The sequence below is a fragment of the Charadrius vociferus genome, unplaced genomic scaffold (genome assembly GCF_000708025.1).
Source record: "Charadrius vociferus isolate BGI_N301 unplaced genomic scaffold, ASM70802v2 scaffold370, whole genome shotgun sequence".
NCBI classification, from domain to species: Eukaryota; Metazoa; Chordata; class Aves; order Charadriiformes; family Charadriidae; genus Charadrius; species Charadrius vociferus.
The window spans coordinates 4,556,178-4,582,847 of NW_009646744.1; the positions used below are offsets into that span (position 1 = coordinate 4,556,178).

General features: G+C 36.9%; 1 protein-coding gene across 1 annotated transcript in view; it reads right to left on the bottom strand.

The window, feature by feature from the left end:
• FAM13B (family with sequence similarity 13, member B) overlaps positions 1 to 26,670 on the bottom strand; it is a 39,422-nt gene that overhangs the window by 2,846 nt on the left and 9,906 nt on the right. Inside the window, exons 6-19 of the mRNA XM_009891481.1 lie at positions 26,378 to 26,535; positions 20,174 to 20,215; positions 18,982 to 19,137; positions 16,935 to 17,070; positions 13,102 to 13,172; positions 12,312 to 12,366; positions 11,787 to 11,934; positions 7,717 to 7,927; positions 5,341 to 5,470; positions 4,780 to 4,861; positions 4,266 to 4,495; positions 3,822 to 3,905; positions 2,513 to 2,608; positions 104 to 187 (exon numbers count right to left, since the gene is read on the bottom strand). Of these exons, the coding sequence (XP_009889783.1) occupies positions 104 to 187; positions 2,513 to 2,608; positions 3,822 to 3,905; positions 4,266 to 4,495; positions 4,780 to 4,861; positions 5,341 to 5,470; positions 7,717 to 7,927; positions 11,787 to 11,934; positions 12,312 to 12,366; positions 13,102 to 13,172; positions 16,935 to 17,070; positions 18,982 to 19,137; positions 20,174 to 20,215; positions 26,378 to 26,535 (1,683 nt within the window). The remainder of the gene's footprint in view (positions 1 to 103; positions 188 to 2,512; positions 2,609 to 3,821; positions 3,906 to 4,265; positions 4,496 to 4,779; positions 4,862 to 5,340; positions 5,471 to 7,716; positions 7,928 to 11,786; positions 11,935 to 12,311; positions 12,367 to 13,101; positions 13,173 to 16,934; positions 17,071 to 18,981; positions 19,138 to 20,173; positions 20,216 to 26,377; positions 26,536 to 26,670) is intronic.

Sequence of the window (26,670 nt, forward strand, 5' to 3'; positions counted from 1 at the left end):
GTCAAAGCAGAATTTCCAAACAAATATGAAATATTTCAGTTCCCTATTACAAGTGCTGGGAAGTATTTATTTTATATATTTTTTTTAAGTGCACGATACACACCTTAATTTCTTCAAAAAAATGGGCAGTTTCACCTTCTATAATGGGCTGTAACATCTGCCCCCGCCTCTTGGTTGATGGTGACCCCTGCAAAAATTTAAGTTTGTTTCATTACATGCAATTAGACATTAAATGCTATGTATGGTCAGAATTCTGTTCAAGTCACCTAATACTCGAAGGCATTTCTTCTTTAAGAAGAATAAAAGACTGCAAACATACTGACAGAGCACAGACAAAACAACCATATAATCCAAAAAGCTCAGATGCCCAAAGTATTCTTGATGCAGATGGAAAAATACCTGAAACTCTAATATTCTTCTTCTGACTTAAAATAAGAAGTACTCACTCTCACTCTCTGTGTTTTGTAGTAAATTCACAAAGCACAAAGGTACCTCTGAATTTCGTATTTACTCTTGTTCCTTCCAAACCACACCACAGGGAGACTATAAAAATAAAGTTATGCAATGCCAAAGCCATTTTTTAAAGTCTTCTGCCAGGCATACATTGGGAATAACACTGCCAGTTTCCCTGGCACTCTAAAGCCCCACAATTCAGAGTGCTATGTAAGAGTTATCTATTGCCACCTCAGAGTCAAAATCCTTTGAACTTCAGCCCAAAACAGGTGCTGCTGTGCTGTACAGGTATTACTGTGAGCTGCCTGCCGCACACATGCCGTTATGCCCTGCTCATCCATTATCCCTGGACAGCACAAGCAATTGCAACAGATGGACTCTGTGAACAGGAGGAAGGTGGAACACAAAAGCCACACACAGACAATGACCTGTCAAATAACTTTAGTTCAGGAAAGGTAAATAGCTTCCTGCTGCTTTGGACATTTCCACACAGGCTTCAGTGTATGTGATTAGTAGACTGTAACACTGTAAGAGGTCTCTCATGGAAGCAGTGTCATATAAACGAAAAAGCAATTCTTGAAATACCTGGCACTGAAAACAGCCTACCTAGAAGCTACCACTGAACAATCCTTGGTAATTAGAGAGCTCCACATATCTCTTACAGGTTTCAAAACCAGAAGCCTGTAAAAATATTTTACAGAAGTTGCCTGCAGCACAGATTAGGAATTGTGTGACCAAGATCTCTTCTGAATTTAAAGTCTTTTTGTTTGGCTATCCCCCATCCCTTTATTTCACAGCCACAAAAAAAAAAAAAAAAAAACACCCTTAACAAAAACAACCCCAACAAAACTACGATATAGTCATAAGGCTACTGATAATATAAAATGCATCTCAGCTGAAGAGTCAGATTTTTGAGGTGAGAGAGATGGGATAAAACTCAACCAGTCAAGGGCACCACCAATAACTTACGACTCACAAGTCACGGAGAAATGCTTAGGTGTTTAAGAGCAACTTGCATTTATGCAGTTCAGAAAGACATACTGATATAATAGACCTTAAACTGAAAGATGACTGCAATGTAAATCTCATTTTTCTCTAAAAACAGCTACCCAAAAAATGTATGTGCAAGAAAGGAGTGATCTTGAACTGGTTCCTTTATCTCAGCTATCCCCTTTAAGCCAAAGTATGTTGAGATAAAGGAACCAGTTCCGTTTAAAGTTCCTGCTGAGTAAGCCACTGCCCAGCTACGTAAATCTGGTAGAGAACTGTCTGTGTGTAAAGAGATTATCTCACGTCAGCTACGCAGTCCTTTCCTTCTAAAAGGGTCAAATATCTAATATCAAAACTGTTCTGTTGCAAGTCTGGGTCAGCATGTCAGATTTTGATTATAGCTCCTGAAGAACAAAGCCAGCTGCTTGTCGTTTCCCAGCTGTTTTCCAGGTACTACAAACAAGGTTACACCGGTCTCCTTGCACACTATGAAAACTTTTCTTCCTCATCTCTTACAAGACCACAGAGAGAGGAAAGAAAAGAATAGAAAGCACTGCAAGTTAGAAGAAAATGAAGTGAAAACACAATGAAAAAGCGCAGATGTTGTACAGATGCTAACATCTCACACTGATGAAGCATGAAGGAATGAAATGGTTCTTACGACCACCATCCTATCATTCCTGCCTCCGGTAACAGCAACCTGCAGCACAGAAGAGAGGCAGGCTTCACCGCAACTGGTGTTACTATTCTTGGGAGGACTAAAAGTACAATATGTACTGAGGATCCCCACCTAGCACACTGACTTGGGAATGTCTCAGCCACAGCAAGTTAGAACAGCTTATTTACTTCCACCGAGAACCATTTACTTCCTAGGAACTATCAAGGTCACAGACAGCTTTGAACTGCTCTGCTCTCAGCAGTAAATCAAACGCCTCAAGTACAATGACAACATCATCTTAGGTCTTCCACAAGAAAGATGTATTTTATGGAACAGTACTACTAGCTCTTCTTAAGGCAGCCTAGCAGTTCAAAGGTGGAAAAAAATAGAAATAGCATTTGTTTTACTCACAAGAATAGGAGTAATGCTTGCTCTAGTTAACATTTGTTTTACAAGTCTGTATCTGTCATAAAGTGGCTTCACAATATGTCTTTCTTCTCTAGTAACCTAAAGGCAGAGAAACCACAGAATTAATTATACCAGTCACTCAATAATATACAAGCAAACACAAAGCGGTATGCTTCTCATGCCAGGCCACGTACATTCCAATTAGGAACATAAAACTAGTTTAAATTGTGTGTATGAAATAGGGTTTATGCAGATAGAGAGGAGCAATTAGGTGCTTTTTCCTCCTCTCTTTTCTCACTATAACTCCCTATATTTTTCAGGAAGAAGTTTTAAAGACTTCCTAAAAGTTGAGGGAGCTTCAGTAGAAGCAAACCCTCTATCTTTAAAGACTGATGGAAAAGAGGCAAAAAAGGGACCAAGAACGGGGGAGAAGACCGTGTGCCTAGCAATGATGATGATTCTACAGAAATGACAGGGGGAAAAGAGAAAAAGATGAAACTGTAGAGAGATTTTATCCGATTTACTCTCAATTCTTGGCCACTGCGTACTCTAACACAACAAATCTTAAAGGCTATTCTGAACAGTTACTGGCATTTTCTGCCTCAGGGGATTGTAGAACCAGTGCAAATATCTCCAAGACCATTATTCTTCCTCGGCTGCCAGACTGTAAGGCTTGGTCAGATGTACATGGCAGTGCTGATTATAAAGCTACTGTGCCAAGTCCAGAAGGCTGACAGAATAGTCACTGGAAAGACCTTGTGATTGGACGAGTGATGCTGATCACTGTCCAAGATAAAACGCCTGAACTTTAGGCACTAATTGCTAGTCACTTACTCCCATACCTCAAATTACACAAGATACATGCCACAGACTTGTCAGGGGGTGGGGCGGAGAAAGCCCAAACGAAAAACATGTCCTTTCATATCTGTTTTTGTGAAATCCAGAGTAACATTTTAGGTCTTTTCCCATGAAATTCAACAGTGTCTTTTTTTTTTTTTTTTTTTTTTTTTTTTTTTTAAGATTTCTCTTTGCCTCACAAACATATAAGGCACCAAAAGACAACAATCACTTTGCAAACGCCAATAACCTACTGATTTGTGGAAAAAGGGCCTATTAATACATACACTTTTTTTTTTTAGAAGTCAATGCAGCAATTTCCTCTGATGGCAACACGGAAATCAATAGGTAACTGTGTTTTGGAGAAGAAGAAGAACAAACCCACACACCAGCATTAAATTCTGGTATTACTACTGCACAAGAGTTACTGTTGTCTACGCATACATTAATATAGTTTGATGAAGTAAACTATTACCGGCCGTCCATGTTGACTTTCATAATACAGGAGGCTTTTCTGGAGAGACGTTTTCTCTTCTACCAAATGGTCCTTTGTCATTTTCTGTCAGAAGAGTAATTCACGTTTAATCAAACACAAGTCGCACTAAGTTCTTCTACATTATCAGCTATACAGATGCCTTAGCCAAACTTAGCTTCGTTAATAACTACATCCCACCTTCATCCATTTATAGCTCTCCAATATTGTCAGCACATACTTGTAAATATTTTAATAAAGAGTGAGCAACAACAACGTGGTTCATCTTGACCATTTCCCCACAGAGTCTAAAATACAAGAGCATGGTAAAGGGCTGCTAGACAGAGGCACCATTTTGTCGATAAAGTGATATCTGAAATGTCTGACAGTGCTCTATTTCCCTCTGTTAGTCTCTTAGAAGCAGCCTGTCCATAACCTTATGCTTACTTTTATATCTTCTGGCAAACATCTCTCAACTCGTTTTTCTTTTAATCTTTTCAAAATGAGTTCAAGTGTAGCTTCCTTGGTGGGCTTCTTCTCTTTCTGTGCAACCCGCATCTCATCCCCATTTTCTTCATCCTCTTGGTCAAGAGAGGAACCAAAGCTTTTTGGAAGAGTGTTACTTCGTGGACGTGTTTGAGGTATGAATTCTCCATCTGAGCTCCTCTGCTTTGCATCTGAAATAAGAAAAATTGCTTAATTCAAAGGTTTAAAGGAAATAACTCTCTCAGTTCGTTTAACTGCAAATAAAGGAAAATAAAAGTTTGCACAGGCAAAGTTTCTCTTCTAATGAACTAAAAACAAATCCACAAGAATAATTTTATTTTCATTTTTTTAATAGTTCAGAATTTAGAAATGAAGTATTTTTACTGTCCTGTGGAATTTTACTGAATGACTTAGCTATTTTAGTCATGTAGATAATTTAGGTTTGTAGAACACCAGAAACTGTAGCATCCCTTACCTTTTATTTGCTTTCTCAATTTGGTAAGTTCAGTCATCCACTTTAAAACTTTTGGATTGGCTGCAATATCACTATAGGAGGGCTGAAAAGTAATATAAAAACTACATTTTACAAAAACAAACACACAAATCTTGTTTATAAACACTTCTTTCAAGTTTTGGTAGTATTTATGACAGCAAATGTGACTAGTAACATGGATGCCACTCAGTACCAGATCAGATCTTGGTGCCGACACAACAGAAACACTTGTGAAAATAAATTTGAAATAAGACATCAGAAGTTGAACCAGAGAGCAGCGAGATGCTTCCGTCTCTCCACATACCTCATCTGACATCCCCGCAGTCTCGCTGCAAAAATGGCACTGTCTGCCCTTCTCTGGGCTCAGGAATTATGGTACATTTTCTAGTATTGCTGTTGCTCAGTTCACATTTGCAGACAGCAGTGCATAACAAAATTCTTCTCATTTGTGAACCCACAATTATCCAGTGAAGAACTACAAGAAGTAACTTAGCTCTACCATGCAGTCCTTTATACTAAGTAAAAGCAGAAGTGGTAACTTACCTTACTGTTTTTCTCTTTTTCAAATTGTTCCTCAAATTGTTTTATTTTTTTCTGTAATTTCTTGACAAGCTGATAAGGTGTCTTGTCTTCCCTTTTGTCATCTTTTGAGCTAAAGGATGCTCTTCGTGTTCTGTATTTAAAAAAAAAAATTACATGTAATTTAAATAATTAAACAAGTGCAAACAACTTGTGTATTTGACTAACACATGACTAATTTCAGTGTTTTTCTCCAGTTCATAATCCATTCTTCTCAGGTTTTCAGTCAGAGCCATTTACTTACTGAAGCAAAATGCTGTGATCTGCTGCCTTCAAAATGTGATATGTTATTTTTTCCTTTCTAATTTCAGTAATACCCCTAACAGAAACAGAGCATGTAAAATTCAAATATAGTAAACTAATGTACCATTAATTACACTGTCATTAAACCAGTTCAGATCTTTCTGGTGGCTAGGATACTTATCTAAGTTACTAGATACTCAGTACTTCTTGAAGTACTGGGCACAGAATAAAGCCTAGGCTGAAGCTACCACTGAGCGATCCTTGGTAATTAGACAGCTCCGCTTAACTGTCTTAGGCAAGTTATTAGACATTATCTAAAAAAAAAACATTTACACCATCTGTTGGCCTTACTAATATGTTTCTACAATATGTGTTGCTGGTTTTAAGTCACCTTTTGCACTTGTTCAGCTCCCTAACATTTGCTGCTTGTGAAAAGCCTTTTTATTTCAAGACTGACCATAAGAATTTTCTAGCACACTTATTATACACGGTGCCTGAAAGGTCCCTCAACACAGCTAGTGACACCTACGTCATTCAAGATATTTGAAATACTAATCTAATAATCTACTAGTGTAGATCTTCATTACTTTCAGAACGAGAACAACTATTCAATCAGCACTTTTCTGCAGGTCAGTCTTCTGCATCATTTTAACAGTAATTGTCAACTATCTTCTGCAGGTAACTGGAGGAAAAACTTGGCCAAGTATTTTTTGCATCAATAAATCAATGTCAAAGAATTGGAGACTCTAAATTTGTTCTTTCCTGTTTCAAATTTTCTCATTTTTATGAGATTATTCCCTAACAAGCGCGGAAAATCTTCTTAAATTCCCTTTCATATTAATAGCAGCAGTAAACAGTACAGTTCACAGGTCATTTACAGTTTTAGAGGGTCACACTCCCCAGTGTCACAGAAATAACTTGCAGCTTGTTTATTTACAACGCTACTTTCATACACTGGGTTAAACAGGTTTGATCCTCTAAATCTGCAGGAGAGGACCAGCATTAAGAACCCTACCTCTTCACCGTACTGCTATCCCATGCCTCTCCCTCTAACAGCTCATACCTTCCTATAACCCTTCTGAATGAGGACTTCCCACAGCCCAAATGAGGAGTCTGCCCAGACCACTACTGCACATTTTAGTTGCAAAGGTTTGTGTAACATAGCTCGCTTTACTGGAAGTGGACAACATGCTATGCAAAACAAATCCAAACTTATGCGACATGAAAGTAGGTATACATGCTACTGGGGTGTGGGGGGAAATCACAGACCAGCAGTCCAGTAAAGACTGGTAAAAAAAAGGATATAAATACTATCTTCAGCCCAGGAAGTGCCATCACAGCAGGTTGTCAGAAGCTCTGACCAAATGCCAGGGAAATCTGTGCAAGCTTGCCCTATTTTTATACTCCTTCCCTCAGTATCTGCCACTGGCCACTTTGAGAGACATGATACCACCCCAGATGAACCTCTGGTCTGACTCACTGTGGCAGTTCCTGGGCAGGCAGAACAGCCAAATGGCCATATAATGCAACATTTGACCTTGGCCTTCACAAGGGCCACGAAGATGATCAGAGGGCTGGAGCAACTCTCCTACGAGGACAGGCTGAGAAAGTTGGGGTTGTTCAGCCTGGAGAAGAGAAAGCTCTGGGAAGCCCTTACAGCCCCTTCCAGTACCTAAAGGGGCTACGGGAAAGATGGGGAGGGACTCTTGATCAGGGAGTGCAGAAATAGGACGAGGGGGAACTGTTTTAAACCAAAAGAGAGATTCAGATTAGATATTAGGATTAAATTCTTTAATGTCAGGGCGGTGAGCCCCTGGTGCAGGTTGCCCAGAGAAGCTGTGGCTGCCCCATCCCTGGAGGTGTTCAAGGCCAGGTTGGACGGGGCTTGGAGCAACCTGGGCTGGTGGGAGGTGTCCCTGCCCATGGCAGGGGGGTTGGAACTAGATGATCTTTAAGGTCCTTTCCAACTAATCCATTCTATGATTTATGAACCACTTCACATCGTGAAAACCCATGAGGTTCTTCAACAGCTGTATTTTCACATTGGCAGTAACATCTCCTGCTCCAACACCCATGAAATTGCATTAGAATACATACCTAACAAAAGAAAGTGCTTTGGATGAAGAATCTAACGTTTCCGGATCATGTAAGAAACGCTGGCTTTGCCCAAAATCCAAACTACGATGTGACAATATGGGATGACAGTCCTCTTCCAACGGATGATTAGTCATCCTTCCAGCCTGTGGGGAAAGCTGAGCTTCTCCAGATTCACTGTCCTCCTGCCAAGACTTGAAAGCAGGAAACGGATCTAGAAGATAAAAAGGGACACAACATGGTACCTTTCTGTTAACAGAATTATAAACAAGAGTCAAAAGGAAACAAAAATGCATACCCAATGCTTAGTCTTGTGTGCTATAAAGGATGTGGTGTCATACACAAAGTGAATAAAAACACTGAAATATATCAGAAAGCTACAAATTCTGTCATATAACAATTGAAAGAAAAAGGTACTGAAATCAAGTATGCACACTAGGATCCCTTTTTCAAAGTGTATCTTGGGAGTATGCATTTCTGAACAGTTCAACAGTGTAAAAAGAGCCTTATTTAATTCTCAGAAATTCAAAGTTAGAAGAATACATTTATTGTCCGGTACAATATTTTGCTGTGGATATTAATTTTTATACCTTACGCATGTACTTTGAAAGATTGTCCTCTTGGTTTTGAAGAAGGCAAGCCTGAAAATACCTCTTTAGGTACAAAATCATTTGCTTAAGTCTTTTTAAAGGAGTGTTGTTGGGGTTTTAAGTTTAAATCCATCTTGACACCACTGAGAAAAAGAGATTTCTTAATTCGTGGAAGGTGAGTTCTTTTAGGCAGGGGATTCCAAAACAATCAATTTTTTTTAATATCCCTATAAAAAGTTAGTTGCTAACATCCCTTACGGTTCTCAGATATGGTTTTCCTGCTGTCTAACAAAAAGCTGATATAGCCTTCCAAGCACCTTGATTTAAAATCCCACCCCCCTTTTCCTTTCAGAGAATTGCCTATATTTTCCAGTTCAAATCAGAAATTTGAAAACTGGGTTCAAAGTGTGCAGAACAACAATAAAACCCACAAAGTAACTTTAAAAAAAATAACCCTTGTACCTGCTTTCCACTGTACATTTACTAAGTATTATTGGGGATTTTCATTTTGGTTTTAAGCTATAATCTTGCCTGTTTACACAGTACCATATACAAGAAGGGCACCTTTTAGAAAAAAGTAAACAAAAAAATTGCAGATCAGAACATTCCCAAGATATAAGGGACAGCAGGTGAAGGGTTAGTTAGAAAGCAAACCATAAACTATCAAAAGGCAGATAACTGAATGTATGGCGAACCATACTTACCCTCCCCTTCTCTCTGCAGATGCATTGTTTTGAAATCAATGAGGGGAAAAGTGATAGGGCATGGTGCTAATAAAATGAAAAAGAATGGCAAAAATACTAAAGTGAACACACAGCACAGTCAGAACAAACTATACATAACATGTAAAGCAGGAAGATACAGTACCAGGGAAAAACATCCCAACTTTTGGGCCAGGCCCTGAGCACTCTCAGCTTCCAAGCAATTTCAATGGCAGGTAAGGATGCTCAGACCTTAGTGAATTTGAACTTTTTGCTGAAAAAGTTTACAAAGAACTGACACAGGAATAGTAAAGGCTTATTGTAGTTTAATAAGAGTCACATGCATCCTCACATTAACAAAAGACAAGTTCTATATAAGTTTTTGCTCACAGCTCGTAAAAAATAGAGATGGTGGTGATTTCCAAAAAGCAGGAAAAATGCAGAAAAACATACTCAGAAATATAGATTAACAATCTGCATTTTTGCCTTATTCCAGCAAGCATTTGATGTTTGTTTTCAAGAACTCTATTGGTTAAAGATCTTTAAGTTTTCTATCACATAGGTTTTCATAACCCAAATCTTATAACAGGACTTGGACTAGTACAGATTTCTTTACAAAGCCAATCTACTTCAGCGCAATGCCACTCTACTTCATTGCAATGCCACAAGGACTTGCAGTGCCTTGGAAGACTGAGATCCTAATAACCATTTTAAACAGGAGCGAAGAATAGCCAAAGTTAAAATACTTTGCAATGAAATAACACCTCTTGCAAAATAGCATGACTTTTCTCCCAAGAAGCTTATAATATAGATTTATATATAGATATACTACTTTCTTTTCAACTTAAGAGTCATAAAGCTATTTAGGTAAGTAAAACCAAAGCAACTTTCATGAGCAGACTTCAGGAAATAATGAAAATGGAAGCCACAAACCTTCTGAGAATACATATTAAATCAGATTAACACAAATAGAGGATGCAACAAAATGTAATGTGCAAGTAAGCAATTAATGTAAATAAAGCACTGGGAACATAAGCAGGTTTGGGTTGTTTTTTTTTTTTTTAAACTTTTTCTAAAGTTATTAACTTGGGCAACAAGAATGAAAATCTGGACTCAGTGTCTTTGGATGCCTGCAAATCAACTTCTATACGTATAGTTTGCTAGGGCTCAAGAAGGTCAACCAGCAAATATTTTACAAATCTAAGTAAGCCAATCACAAGTTGCAAGCCTCATCACTTGTAAAAGGGTTAAAAAGGAAGGAAGGATTAATGCAAGCAATTAATTTGGAAAACAGTCAACACTGGTAACAAATTGACAATAAGTTATTACCATTTGAGCTTCAGGACAAAGCTTTAAGTGCTGACGTGCTACAACTATATGCTGCATTGTTAAACTACATACTTCCCAGGTATACTTCACTAACTTTAATATTTATAACACAACAACCAGAAGTTAAGTGCAGTCATTTTTTGTTACCAAAGTCTTACTAACACTTTTCTCCATGACACTTACAGGCATCTCAAAGAATAGCTGTCACTGGAACAGCCTGTTGGAAGTTAAAACCTCATCCCCGCGTAGCAAATCTGTACTTTATCTACCAAGTTGTATTTGCAAGTTTTTAAAATTGGAAACAAGTGGACTGTGGTCATTGTACTGTTAGTTACAGCTCACAGTATTTTAGCAATCTATATCACTTGCATTTTTTAAGGTGTGATGATTCAGAATATCAACAATAGGCAGAGGAAACAGGATACAAGAAACGTAAAAAGATAAGTACTTTGAAAAGAAGATATTGACAAGAGTGTTTTACTCTGGTTACAAAGGGGTTATGTTTTTACTCAAGTAAAAAAACAGTTTAAGCAGTTATTATCAGACCTTTGAGCAAAAGTGCAGTAAAGTCACAAGCTTAGGGGGCTTGCTAAACCTGGAAGGTCACGAAGAATAAGGTTACAAACATAAGGAATCCTGTCTGAGAAAAAACTAAGTCTCAAACATTTTGCTTTTCCTAAAATCCAAACAATGCAGGGAGAAGGGGCACAGAAATAATACCCATCTGTAACTTTTATTTGAAAATTTGGAGCTGTTTCAAGTTTTCCAATGACATGGAAACCAGCATTCCTGATGTTTAAAACAAAACAACCACTAGATTTTTCAGAATAAATGAAATATAAATTGCTATGCTTAGTAGCTTAGTGATTTTAAGTCAAATTCAGCTAGTATTAGAACTTCAATAGCTTACATTCAAGAAAAAAAAAACCAACACCAAACAACACACAGTGTGAATATTAACTGTATGACATCATCAGAGAAAGTGTTTTTAAGGGCTCAGATGAGAGACTCAGACTCAGGGTCCTGGGAACCATGTCACTTTTCCAAAAAAAAAAAAAAAAAAAACCAAAAAAAAAACCAAAACCAAAAAAAAAACAAACCAAAAAAAAAAAACCCAAAAAACAAAAAACCCACATGAAAACCCCACAAACAAAAAAAAAAAATAACCCACCAAACCTCTAGTATGAAACTGCGGCTTTTTTGTTTTCTTTAGTTGCTCCTTTGACTATTTTTTCTTTACAGTTTTTTTTAAGATCCCTAAGTTGCAGATAGTTCTGAAAAAAGATGGGACCTATGTCATGACTTGGTGAATCTTACCGTGTGTGTAGGAACGTATTATTCTGATCAAACTAAAGAAAAAAAAATGTCTAAGTTGGCTGCTGCTTCTACTTTGCCAAATGTTCTCTTTTTCATTACTAGCTAACTATGTTGTGAGCTAAAGGGTGAAAATTACCTTCCCATTTGTCACCATCAGATACATTCTTCAGATCTAGACGTGGTACTTGGACACCCAGAGCTTCCTCAGAAACATTAATGTTGCCATCCCCTGACACCTCTGAATCAGTATTTGCATTAAGATCACAAGTCTTGCTACTTGAATCCTGTATTTAAGTAACAAAACAGAACAATTTTATTATTATTTAGCAACTGGAAATCACATATCTAATCTGGAAATTTGGGGGGGGGGATTTTTTCTAACTTAAGGAATTATAAACAACTTCCCCCCACCCCTGCCAAGAGTAGTCACTTATTTGCATTACAAAACATTCCTTATACGAGATGCCTAAGTATAAGCTTTCTCTGCTGCCAAAAGTTTCCGTGAAGCTAGATGAGAACTAACAGAGGTTTTGCAAGCCTTGCAGCAGGCCAACCAATGTAAGATGTTAAAAGATAAATTTATTCTTTTTCTTCATATCCGTATTTCATGTAAGATTGTAAGATGCTGTGTATCTGTATATAAATGAAATCATAATCTTACCAGATACATCTCTGAAGATATTCTATCATTGCCACCAAGCAATATACTATTTTGCCTAAAAAGAAGACACAGACCTAGTCATAATTTTAAATACAAATTCTTAATAGACAGTAAATACAACATATTCCCTTCACATTTTATTCTTACATTCCCTAGTCCAGTTTTAGCAGATATGCAATATATTTCCTTAAAGTGATAATTAAAATTCTGGGGAGCAAAAGTTCCATTGCTCCCCCCGTGGTTCTTCACACAGAATTTCAAGCTGAAGCATGTAAACAACAACTGGACTTGAACCAAGCTGGATATAAGAACAGCTCAGACCTTTATTTTCAAACTGGAAGCAAATATTTTAAAACTCAACTCAAACTGGAATTTCAATCAGTGCTGAACTCAAACTGCAAATGAACTTAAAGTTTTATGGCTAGTCACTATTACCAGCATTAATTCTTCAATCATTAAGAGCAATATAACATGCCAAAATATTTTAAAGAAAATAACTTTTTCTTCTTCTATTTCTCTTGCCCTGTTCACAAGAAAAACATGATATATACCATACAGGCTGGTACTTATTTTCTCTCTTAAGTGCATAAAGCTCCATGCCTTTTATATCATTGTCATAAAAAAGTAACTCCATCTTATCCTCTCTGTTTCCACATGTAAAAAGCTTTATGTTTAGCTTCACCTCCCTTATGTTATACTGTGCTGTCACAAATCCCCAATTTGGTACACTTACTTTTCAAAACTGAAGTTACACAGTCTACCATGTAAGTGACAAAAGAAAAATACGTACCTTTCACTATTATTTTCTCCATCAACATCTGCATCATCTTTATCACATGGTTTCAATAATACATCTGCAGTCTGTTGGCAAAAAGTATGGTTAGAAAGACTTGGGAATAGCATTCTCAGCTGAAAACATTTCTGTAATCATCCCTGACCACAAAAGACCCTCAAGTTTTGTGTGGGGATGGAAATCATACTTTTTAACTAAGCAGTACTTTTACATCTAAAGTAAGGCCAGGAACTAGGTGTTTTAATCACCAGAAGACAGGCAACTACTTTCCATCTTCAGACAAACCTTTTTTATTATTTCTTTTAAATATTAACACCAACAGTTCTACTGCAAATTGTCAATCACAGCATGACGTTTGTGGTGACTAAAATCACGGCAGTAAGTATATCCTAGTCTTGAAAATAACTGAGTTGGATGCAGACTTGTGCTTAGCATACATGAAATGAAACAAGTCTGACAGACTTTCTAAAAGGAGCTACTAATCCCTGTTACTAAATAAAGCAACAGGACTGGGTGGGGATGAAGAAATGCTGGCATTTCTATGACACCATCTCACAAAACAAGTTCAGATGAATACATGTCACCATTTTGTTCACTAGAAGTTGGCACAGGAAGACTGACGACTTTAGACTTTTACACCAAAGCCCAGTACTTGATTTCTTCAAGAAGTGTCTTATGTGGGAGAATATAAGGAATTTGAAATAAAAATATGGTTTCAAACTGAAGAACTTCTCACAAATGATCTTTAAAGTGTCTGAATATAAAATAAAGTTACCTGTAGAGTTCAAATATACGTAACAGTTGCCAGTTTTACACTGCTGACAGTAATATTCTCCCTTATCAGACAGAAGTCCATTATTCTGTTTATATTATTTCAGTCCTCAAGCCAAATTCCAATTTGGGGAAACAATTTTTAAATACAGTGAATTTGTCATACTCTAGCAGATAATTTCCACCCTGGAAGCGAGCTGTGCAAGTCTTTACATAGTCACACTTATTGCAGTTGTGGAAACAGCTGCTTCCGTTTCCATTTCAGACCCAAAGGAGAGCTCATGAGCACATCTTTCGTTTCCTACAATCCTACATGACTCTCTCAAACTCCTTTCATACAGAAGAATCGGTACATTTCCTGTTAACATCTCCCCATAACATTTGAAATAGTGTATTAACAAGAACATAGAAACTAACATTGAAAAAACAAAACTTCACCCCAGAATGCCACCGTACCACTGGTACCAATAAACAGAAATATATCAAAAAGCAAAAAAGGCCAAGAATAACATCACGCATGAGAACAAAAGCGCATCTATACATGACCGTGCACTCCTGAGCATCAAGTTCCGCCTTCATATTCTTAGCACGGTAACGTACTTCAAACTCTGAAGTGCATGTACTTCATCAGAAGTGTAATTCACATTTCTCAGCTGTTCTCTGAAACCATTGGAACTGCATAGAATGCACTACAAAGCCACCAACTTGCAATTTTTGTTTCTCCATCTACATCTGTACTTTCTGAGTTTTGATTTCTAAAGCTCAGTATATATTTTAACTATGAAGTCAGGAGGAAGTAAAGTGTTAGGAGTTAAGATCCGAAACTCGCTCTCTATTGGTTTTGAAGGCTTTCATTGTCAAAAGACTGAAAACCTAAACCAAATACTACAAATAAAAGAAGACTTAGAATAGCCAGTCAAAAAAAGATTGATGGCAGAAATATGCAACTCTACCCTGTACTTTCAACAGAGTTCCTGCAAACATAGTATTCACCTGAATTGGATAAAATATCACCTAACTGCAACACCATGTTTTCTGCGTTTTGCATTATAGGATAACAATCTATAACAAGATTTGGCACTAATGCATCAGGAAAGAACCTGGACAATCAATTAATTTCAAGAAATTTTAATTTACAGAATGGGATTTGAAAACAATATGCTAGTTTAGTGGGACCAACTGAAAAATATGGCATGTTGGTAATTCAAGAGTCACTTGGGATCCATGAAAGCTAACAGAAGGCTGGGAGAAGAATACATTACAATAGTAAAAAGTCCTACAGCAACATTTTGTTTTAATAAAAACATAGATTCCAGACAAGACTCACAGTTTCACTATGCTAAAGCATCCACTTCTATCTTTTCAAGTTCACAGACCCATTAAATTCTTCTCATTAATTTAAGTCTACTAACAATAGGTTTGCTTATCTAATTAACTTTCAGGAAACCCTCAGAAAGATTTATGGACTCACTTTCAAGAAGCTAAAAACCATTGTAGAAAGTTCTCTACATATGTATAGCAAATCTCTCTACCCACAGAATTCATCATTTGGATTTATAACAACAAAAGTTTTACCAAATAAATAAGGAACTATAGATTTGAACTTTTCATTAGAATTGCTTCTTTGACAGCTGCATGTGTGTTATTTTATACAGAGCGGCAGAAACTACATTCTCTTGCATATTACTGTTATACTTGATTTCATTTTTGTCAGCACATATTTTACAGCATTGCTTGATTGCATAAAGATACCCTGAATGAGAGACTGATGTCTTCTTGCTAATAAAAAGTACCGGTACAGTTCAGGCCATCATCACAAATTCAGGCCATACAAACCTTCACATTTGATTGCATGTGAAGATCTAGTAATTTGCAGCTCAAAGCAAAGCTGAGGCATGTTTGCTGTATAGGGCAAACAATTATTTCAACATTTACAGTTGCTACACTACTGGGTTTCCAATGAAACTGTATACAATGCTTGCTTCTTTCAGTGACATGAAGCAGATCAATTCAAGCATAATATATAAAAGCAAAGCCAAAATTAAATCTGATTACAAAATTACACCTGATTAACCTGTGGTTTGTTGTTTACATTTTCAGTTGCTTTCTAAACTTCAACAGCAACTTCAAGTACCATTAACATTGTATTTTGTGAGCAAAACAGTTTTTAAGAAAATATAACTAAGTATTTTATTTTTACAAGCATGTTAGCATCACTTCCTAATATGTACTCATACAGCACTCTAGACAGATTTTTCTGCTTTAGAATACAAATGGTCAATCCTGATTCTTTTCAAGATGACAATATTAAGTGTTCAACTTCTTCAGGTCACAAGTCTAATTTTCTCTCATTTTTCTTTTGCTGAACACCTCAAGCGTAAGAATTCTAAGTGTACACATCAATATGGAGGGACATGAGCTATTAGTACAGCAGAAATCAAATATATAAGCAGAGAGGTCCAAGGAGAAACAACACAACCTCTTTCGACTAGAAAGGAGATGAAGATGTGTTGAAAAGAACCAGACATCTATGCTGACTGTAGAAGAAACTGGGAACGGTGAGAAAAGGCTGTAATTAGCTAATTACAAAACCACACCTTCCTAGCACAAGCGTAGTCAAGAGGCTGCAGAGTCTCAAGGTGACTGTTACTTCTACCCTTTCTTGATACAGTACAAGGTGTGACTAACTTTGGGCTACGCTACAACCAAAGCTCTAGATTTTCTGCTCCTCAGGAAGCCTTTACTAACCGAGATGCTATTCTAACCCGTGCTATGCTTGCTGATACACTGACTTACCTGAGCAGAAGGAAGGGCTGGTACCTGTGAAAGACCAATAGAAAAAAACATTAGTCAGGGTCCAAACAAGTTGCATCAAAGTACACAAAAATTTCTCTATGCATGTCTACAAAATGTGCCCAGCAGAGAAGACAATTAACTGCACAGAGCAACAGCACCATGTAAGGCTACATCAGAGCTATTAGGAAAACTCGGATCTCTACAGCACTTTGCTGAAGTCACAGCAATTTATGATTTTCTTATACAGGAGGTCTTCCTCTCACCTGAACGCTTTCTTCTTCCTCAGTTACAGTATCATGTTTCATAGCTTCACTGTCTAAATCAGTGCAAACCAATACTTCAGAGCAGTCTCCTGTGTTCTCACTGCTACCAGTGTCATTATCTTCAATAACATCATTCCTAAAGATAAGAACAGAGAGACTTTAGCAGCCTGCTGTTCCACCTTAAACAGTATGAAACATCAGGGTTGGGGTTTTTTTCCAAAGTTATTCTGACCAAAGATACTGGTTACATCTACAATTTCAATTTAATTATTTATGTAGTTTATACTGTTGTAAAAACCTCAGAAGTATATATGTGATAGACATATTAAAATGTATTTATTTGATTCTTGCATTAAGGGTCAGGCATACATACCCCACTTACTACGCTGACCTAAGGAATAAAAGCGCCAACAGCCAGAAGCAATGACATACTGAAACTACCACAACTCGGTGAAGTTGCTGTGGCTTCACTCCTCTCAATATTGAAGCCAGCGAGTTTATAGCCAGTATCATTATGTTCCCCTCCAGTGAGAAATCCCATTATTTCCAACATTTAATCTTCCTAACATTCAACTTAAGACTTGTGACAGTACAACCAGATTAAAACTAACTGACACCATATTTACGTCCATATATTCTTTACATGCCACCATCCCTGTTACCACATGATTCTGTAATTCATCACAAGCCTTTGACTTCATTGCCTTCCTTCTCCTCGATCACAAAGAATTCTAGACTACTTTAAAAAATGCTCCTCCTCTATCCGACATACAGATACTAAACACGATGGTTCAGAAATCAACATTAACTCTTTTTTCCTAATCCTGGCAATTATTTTAAGTTAATTCTAAGAAATTTGCAGTGGGTCACTGCATTTTTTAGTTCTTCATTTAACTGTGTATAGCTTGCTTGGCGGCACTGCTTTGAAGGACCCAGACAACCTCTTTCAAGCACACTATCATGTATCCTCTATTACGGTTAATCCACAGTGGAATGATGATCAGAAGCATTTGAAATAGTCACTGTGCCAGAAGAGTATATTGGTTTCAAACCTTCAGTGATGGCACTTTTAGCCTCTGCTTCTGTGAAGTCTGCCAGCCTTTAAAGCACTTGTGCTCTAACCGAAGGCATTCAGCTACAATGGGTCTTTCAGGCAATTACCCACTTATTTATAAATTACTTCAAAGATATTAAATCTCTAACACTAGAGCTCAGTTTTAATTGATCATTACCAGCAATGGTTATTACTTTTATGACCAACTGCTAACTTTAGTCTGACCTCTTGTCACAGGCAAGACTTCCAAAAACAATAAAGATTGAACAACTCAGAAAACAGCATTTCAGTCTCTGAGTATTTCACGTCTTTCAGGCTCTGACCAAAGAAACTTAGGTACTGAAGTCCTACTTAAGGACACATTTTTTGGGGTTTGGGTATTAATCTTGACTATTTGTTTTTAATAAAGCACCAAAATGTACCAGCTTATCAATGCTGCTGTGGCAATCGCTACACTCATAACATGGCAAGATTCACAATAAAAATAAAAGCCAATCAAATGAGGCTGAAAAGCTACGCAAATAGACCCAACAGTGCTCATTCCATCCATTTTTAGCTGTTTCATTGACAGTGGCAGCTAGAGCAGTAAACCAGCCATGTTGACATGGAAAGATAGGGTAAAGAAACTAAAACAGCATCTACAATAGCTTTCATATGGTAAAATTGTGTCGTAAGTAACATCAGCAAGATAAGAATGAAAGCACTCATGTAAATTTAAGTTCTTGTGCTACTTGCACAGAATTCAGCAGTGAAGCAGTTATACTTCACAATATTTTTAGCTATAAGATCAATTTAAAATATTTGCTTCAAGAGCTGTTGATTACTGGCAACTGACGGAAGTTGATTTGGTTTAAAATACGAGATAATTTGACGCTAATAGCACAAATCCATGACTTTTGCTTTGGGTTGAGGTGAAGGATTGGGGTACCTTGTTTTGGAAAAGTTAAGATATACAATCCTATAGAATTCATTACAGATAGAACAAAATCTTACTGGTTGTTAGATCCTTCCTCATCCCCACTGGGATTTTTTTCTTCATTGTTACAGCCCAGTCTGTGTTGCTGTATATGTTTAAGATCGTGATCTAAGCTGCTCTGCAGGTCGAAAAGGTGCTGTTCCACAGCTGCTCTGATTGTTCTTTCTAAAATGCTATAAAGAAAAAAAGACAGAAAATTCATATTAAGTACTCTCCTTTTGCATTGATCAACTATGTAGAAAGGCAGAGATAACAAACTTTACACATGACAGGAATCTTTCATACAAGTACGTCAAGTAAAAAAGAGACTAACTTTTCCGAAAAGGCACCAGAAATTACTGCACCTACTATCTCTTATTTCAGAAAATTTACATAAAGTATTATGAAGTGTATTAACAGTATTTTAAGAGTAATCAACACATTTCCATGATTAACTTATTTTTTGATAACTCTACACAAAAACTTATAAAAGCCTAATATATTAATGTGACAGCAAAATCCCGTGTCCATACAAGGTCAGAGTCAACCCTGGAGCAAGCAGCACTTCAGCACAGCTGGCTGTAACCCCTCCTGAACGGGGCTGTCATCTTAAAAGGCATGAGCCAACAAATAGCAGAGACAATGTGCAAGTACCTCATGAAGGACACAGCATATACCCAAAGATACATCAAGAAAAGAGGAGTATTCTTTAGAAACAGACTACTCCGTCGAGCGCATCTGAGCCAGCTCATCCAAAATACACAATTAGGCCTATAAAAAAATCCTCATAGAAGAACCTTAAACTATTTTACCCCATTTTTAACTCTGGAATTGTGTGTTTCTTTTTCCTCCACATTCATACATGCAATTCCACTGAACTGTACTCAATATTAACAACGAGAAGTGGTGCTAAAAATACAATGTAAATGCTATCATAATTTTAAAGTCAAACACCTATGATGTATCTAAGTATAAAACCAAAGTGGTTTGGACTCTAGATTGTACTATACTGTGCTTTCATGCTTCTGCAGTCACCAATGCTGAAAGACATTAGGGTTTTCCTGCATTAGGGTTAAATGCCATAAGTGAAATACTTCACACTAGAATACGTTCATTCATAACTGTGATCATCAAACCTACTGCATTTCTTTGTCTTGAAAGATGGCATATCTTCCATGCACGTTCTAGAAACAGCACAATTCAAACATTTTATATTTTCATTATACTTACTCTGCAGAGGCTGGCAAGATACTTATGGGAGAGATATGAGCACTGCAATAAAGAAGAAATAAGTTAATGCAATGCAAAAATTTATCACGCTAAATAAAAGTCTTGAAGTCAACAGAAAACAACCTAGAAAATACTTAAACACTGCATGTAAAGTGGCTAATAAAAGTAGAATAAATATGTAAAGAAAAAACTGATTTGCAGTCCCTTTATTATTTAGATGAGGAAATCTTAAAGAATGCCAACATAAGACAGAAAGTTGTAGAAGTAGCAATGCAGATTTCTGTCTCGCAAGAGCCAATACTCAGTACGTTATGAAGCTATAAGCTCTCAGATGTACGGTCGTTCCCATGGGAAATACTAATCACTTAGTCTCCAAAGATTTCCTGACACGTTGCTTAAGAATGCAGATTTTAACCTTGCTGCCTAAAGCAAATTCCAAATTACTCTGCTTTCCTCCACAGTTGCAATTCATAGAGGTTCTTCCCTGCCTGTCAGACTGTTGCATAATTTTATTTGCAACATTTAACAGATCTGCAACACTCTCCAAGGACAGTGGAGAACTGAACAGGTACTACCTCTGCAAGATAGCTTTGACTGATACTAGTCTTGCTTGCCCTAAAAAGTGTATACAGTCTCTCTGCTTACCCAAGAATAGTTTTAATACAGCAAGGAATATCTTGGTTAGATCTTATCAAGTTTATTAGTAGTTCCACTACCAAAGCGGTAAGACAATTAGACCACCTCAAGCAGTCTTTCTACTTTTCCTTCCCCTAAGTAGATGAAACACAAGCAATAAAGGACTTTCAATTAAACACTAGCTGATAAGGAAAGCAGTTAAAGTATTTATTTAAAAATAATTATGCCCTTTTGCCTCAGACAACTTGTACTGGGTCAATAGCAAAGTGCCCTGTATTTAAACACCACCATGTAACAACTGAGCGAGCAGGTGTTCACAGAAGGGTTTTTTTGGGTTGTTTTTGTTTGGTTGGTTGTTGGGTTTTTTTTAATGGAAACTTGATTTTGAATCAAGCTCACTTTATGCTTTGGATGTTTGTTTGCCTAGGCGAAAAACCAAAGCAGATCTATTCCAAATGCTCTGATAGAAAGGGCAGCTCTAAACTACTATTTCAAAATAGACATTGCCACATGGGTTTGGAAAATTAGAACACCTCATGTAGAAGCCAGATGCTGTAGCTACTAATCTCAAAGCTGCTAGATCAAACAACTGAGAGTGAACACACTGGCACTTCGGGTTTTTTTTCTTTCAAACAAAGAAATGATAAGAAAAAGTTTACAACTCAAGATATTTACATTTCATTGATATTTCTGTGCATAGTTCAACTACTTGTACACTGATACCGAACTTTTGTTTTGACAATACTTGAAATAAAAAAATGAAGACATGAAGCTGTGAATAACTTCAGCCCCATGAATAAGATAAAAGAGAGGAGGAGCATGAGCAAGAATCTCAGAGAAAAAAAACAGCAAGATTTCAAAACACAAAAAAATGTTGTTTTAAGTATCCGATCTCATTATTTTCAGTAAGTTCTACAAAAGCTGCATTATAAAAGGTATGCTTACTTTACATAGTGGTACACATTGAAATCAATTTACTATTAAAACACAGTCACTCATAGGACATATTGGGGGGGAGCACAGAACACTGCAACACTATTTGTAAAAGAGAGAAAAAAAAATACAGTCAAGGGCAGAAGTACAAATACTATTTATAGGAAACTGATGACCTAGAATCCTTTTATTCTACCACTTGAGACAATGAGGAACTGTGTCAAAAGTGGGGAGAATCAAACTCATCTCCAAAGAATCCAAAAGATTTCAGACATGGTTCACAACAAAATTTTCCATCTTAATGCGTAACCTTCAGCCCCCAGCATAGGATCATTCACCGGTGCTTTTACTAAACACCTTTAGATGCATTAGAGGTACTCAGCAAAAGATGTGCATAAATCAGCAGTATTGCAAAGCCTGAAAAATCCTCTTACTACGTAAAGAATATCTTACGTCTTCAACTAATCACTTCAGCAATTAAGGACTTTTTGAAAGAAATGTGTCAATCGGTCTTAGCTGAAAATGCATTACAACTTCCAAACCGATGTACCAGAGTTCAAGGATACTTTTTAAAAGCTGTAATTTCTACTGCTACAGAGAGTCTTAAATGCAGCATGACACAGCAAGACAGAAAGGTAAACATCTTTGTTTCATAATGCTAACCCTCTCCCAAGAATCCCTTTTGCACTGTCTCCTGACCCATAAAAAGTCCCAGTAAAAACATACCTTAAGATAGAAAAATACATTAACTAGAGATAAAACATTTCAAAGTTCTTCTTGGTAATTTACTGACTGTACATAGATTCTTATTTCCTATTTAAAAAAAAAAGTCAGTTCTGGCATTATTTCATTTCACAGTATCTCCAAAATATATTTAATCTCACATAATTTTAAAGTTAACAGAAAGTCTTATTTGCAATGGTATCAAAACAACATTTTCTTTTCATATATTTACCTGTGCAGCAGAACTTTACAGGCCATTCTGATTATTTTTGCTATCCCAAACGAGCACTTCATGTAAAAATGCTTCATTTGAAAAACAGCAAAGCGTGATGTTGGCTGCTGGTTATGCATACTGCTTGCTGGGATTCAGTGGCTGCTTGTCAGCCCGTACTTCTGGAGTGCTGCACTAAACCCTGCAGTCTAAATAGAAATAGACTGCAACATGAGGTCACTCCTGACAATAAGCTGCCCAATCAACACTTGAAAGCTTTTCTAACATGTTGTTCACAGATTTTCTAGGATGGAAGTAGGGACAAGTATTTGGATGTTAAAGAGAGTGCTAAACTAAAACAATAATATATTTTCTAGCAATTCAGGCAGTTGTGGTTGGTTAGCTTTACTGTATATGTATTCTGTTTCACTTTGTTAAAATTAACGCCTGACTCCGTTAATATTATTGCCTCTCACTGATCAGAGCTAATTAAAACATAAAAGGGTTAATAAAAATATCACACCAGCAGTGAGGAAGGAGCTCGCCCTTGTCACTGCATTTAGTATCGACAAAGCAAACTGTTTACAGAATTTGCTACTTGTCATATCTCTTATTTTTCACATATAAATTTGAAAAGCCCAAGAGTTCTTATATTAGGCTTTTGACTGACAATATTTGAAATGAACTGCAAAAAGTAAAGTAAATACTACTTGGCAAAGCACAGTGATGAAAAATTTGGAATAATGACAAAGAAGGATTCTAAAGTGATTATTTCAACAGCACGTCTTAAAATCAGCTGCAGTGCTGAGTCAGTAATTCTTTTCTCTGAAAGTCAGGACAGCAAAACCAGAAGAACACTGGTGAAAAGGCTTCTGCTAACGGAGAATATGATGTTTCTTTTACATATGCAATGTCAACTTGTGTGCAACAAATGCTTCCTGTTTGGATAACCAGCTTAAAGATCGCTCAACAGGTTTATTTTAAATACCATTTTCCAGCAGTCACTAAATCAAACTGCATTAATGATTATCCACTTTCTCACCGGATCTCTCTCACACTCAAAGTCAAATTAACACCATGCAGTGCATGAAGGTCACTTGTTTCAGAAAGAACAAACAGAAAGAGTCAAGAAAAAAGGTAGTGAGCAAAATTATGAGCAAGTTACAGTCCAAATAACTAGAAGGAAGGTCATGTACCCCATCACATGAATTAAGATAACCAATCTTTAACATACAGAACGCGCAACCTCAGTGTTCTTTTTCTTCTCTCCACAAAGAGATCAAAAACATACAGATATTCGGTTCCCAAAAATCTGACAACGGCAAAGAGGCAACAAAACTACAGGTTAAGGAACTGCAGGAGTCATGTTTAAGTTCTACTTCTCCTCCTCTTTACTTTTTCAGCCACTGCAGGCCCTATGTCAAGACAAATATCCCAAAAAAACAGCATTAACATTTCCTTTTTTTTTTTTTTTAACATCAAAAAACTAAAACAACAACAAAAAAAGGCCTTTAAATGCATACTATGAAAGCCTTCAAGTTTGGAAAAATATTTACAGTAGTTAAAAGTTTAATAAAGCATACTTTCTCATTCCTTGCAATTTTTTTTTTTTTTTAAATGTTTCCCGCAGTTGTTCTAGTTTTGCAGTCAAAATTCTTCCTTCTTCTACAGGATTTCTCCTTATCCTTCCCCACAAATTATGTAAAATGCCAACCATAATTAATGCCTATTAATTTTTAATTAACCCTAAACATCAAGTAAAAATGCTTTTTTCTTCAGGCTATCAAATTTAAACTCTGGAACATGTTGAGTTTGTCACTACTGCTGAGCTTACACATTCCACAAGCAACTAAATACCTGTAAACAGTTAAATTGCTTTAAAGCTTTAATTGTAAGAAGGAGCACTTTTATAGATATTCCAATTGCAGCAACTTTTTATTTAAGTCAAAGTAAAATTAACCAGCTATATTGCTGAAAAGGATAATTAACAATTAAAATATAAGTTAAATTACAAAACAGAATTATGATTTTATATTTTACAAATTCCTGCAACAAAGTAGAAGGAAGTCTGCAGCCAAGCCGTTGAACAGATTTCAACCTGAAATCCACATTCTTGAGACAAGTCAGTCTTACGCACTGAACGTATCCTGCATTTCCCCTGCTTTTAGTCACACTTTCATTATAGATGCTTCCTCACCACTCCTTACAAGTTCGTACATGCAATGCCCATACCTAACGCATGCTGTAGTGCTATGTAAACTATAATACAAGTAAAGCAGCCTTAGAAATTAAGACTTGTGTGCTACAAGCAAGTAAAACATAAACCTGTGTATTACAAGCAAGTGCAAATAAGCTCTCAAATGGAAGTACCATTTTAAGTTTATGCATCTCCTTTATGAGGACTGGTCTTAATTACAAGCTGACTCCCACTCCAATACTCCTGCCTGTATTATATTTTGCGACTTCCAAACTCGCTCACAGCTCTCTACCAGCAGAGCCTACCCAAAGAGATCCCGCTACAGAGTCTGGCTCTTAGGCAGGTAACACAGGTCCCTCCAGCTTCAGCAGCCGTTACACCCGTGTGGACAATGCAAGACCTTGGCTTTCTATGCATTTTTCTAATAACTTTTTTCTAAAAACCCATTAAACAAATTAAACCTCCACTTGCGCATAGGTGCCAGTCATGTCACTCCTACACTGATAAAACAGAGAAACATCAGCCTCCGAGATAATTTAAACTCTGCCAACTAAATTTAACTGAAGAAGGATCTTCAGGTGTTTTACAAATATAAAACCAAGTCAGCTTGCACAAAACAGGGTATCCAGAGTCTTCATTTCAACTCAAACTATGCAGACTTTCTGGACCCCGAAATCAAGTTTTTTTGCAAGCAACCCATTCTATGAAGTCTCACATATAACCTTACAAAATGCCATCAAGTGCTTAAAATTTCCTCTACATTGCTCCTGCTAAAAGCTTTTCTAGAACATCTAAATCACAACGTAAGAATCTGTAACAGTTGATATTATCCCACTTGCTCTCCACTATCCTTTTGGTCATATATAGTTGCTCTTCATGCCTTGTGTTTTCTCTTTCTAGCATATTTTCAGGAAGTAATCAGATACACAGTCTTCATTTCAATTGTTTATGAAATATATTCCACTGTACTCTAGTGAAATATAAAAGTACTTTTCTTATTTAACACCTGACCAAACCAGACACACACACAAAAAAAAACCCCGGACAAACAAATTCTCACCGGTTTAGGAATGAGTTAGGGTCATGTAAGGACATGTCTCTGCTCACTAGCACCTGACAAGAAATAGTCCTTGAATTTCCCACTGAAAGGAAGTGGTGGAAAGATGGCACAGAATGGGTTTGCGTCTCCCAATATTCAGATACTTTTTAATATCTCTGCTACAAAATTTATTGTTTAAATAATACTTTACAGTTTCACTAAAATACGCCCTTTTTCTAAATAAATCACCGCAGTTAATCCAATCCAAGTTCTACAGGCATTCCTCTTCTGAACTTGGGAACAGTTATTTTATCCCATATTTTACTACAATAACTGCACCTACTTCTAAAGCTTCAGTTTGTAGACACCACCACTGACCTCAAAAGCCTGACAGTTTCTGTCTTTCGGACAGAACAGACTATACTCCAAACTTTACATCCAACCCCCAAGGCAGAAACAAGTTACCTTGTTGATGCTGTAACACTCCTGGAATCCGAGAGACTCCCTGTCATATCTAGATGCACCACAGCTGGCCTTTCATCAGGTTTCTCCGTGCCATCTTCTGGAAGTTCTTCAGACTGCTCAAGCTTTACATCTTCTTCCTCTTCCAAGAGATCATTGATCTAAAAAAGATTTAATCACAGTTGACAGCTTGAAAAGTTCTTTTAAGAGGTACAGGGAATTTAAGAGGTCCAGGTGACCCCACCTGGAGTACTGCATCGAGCTCTGGAGCCCTCAGCACAGGAAAGACATGGACC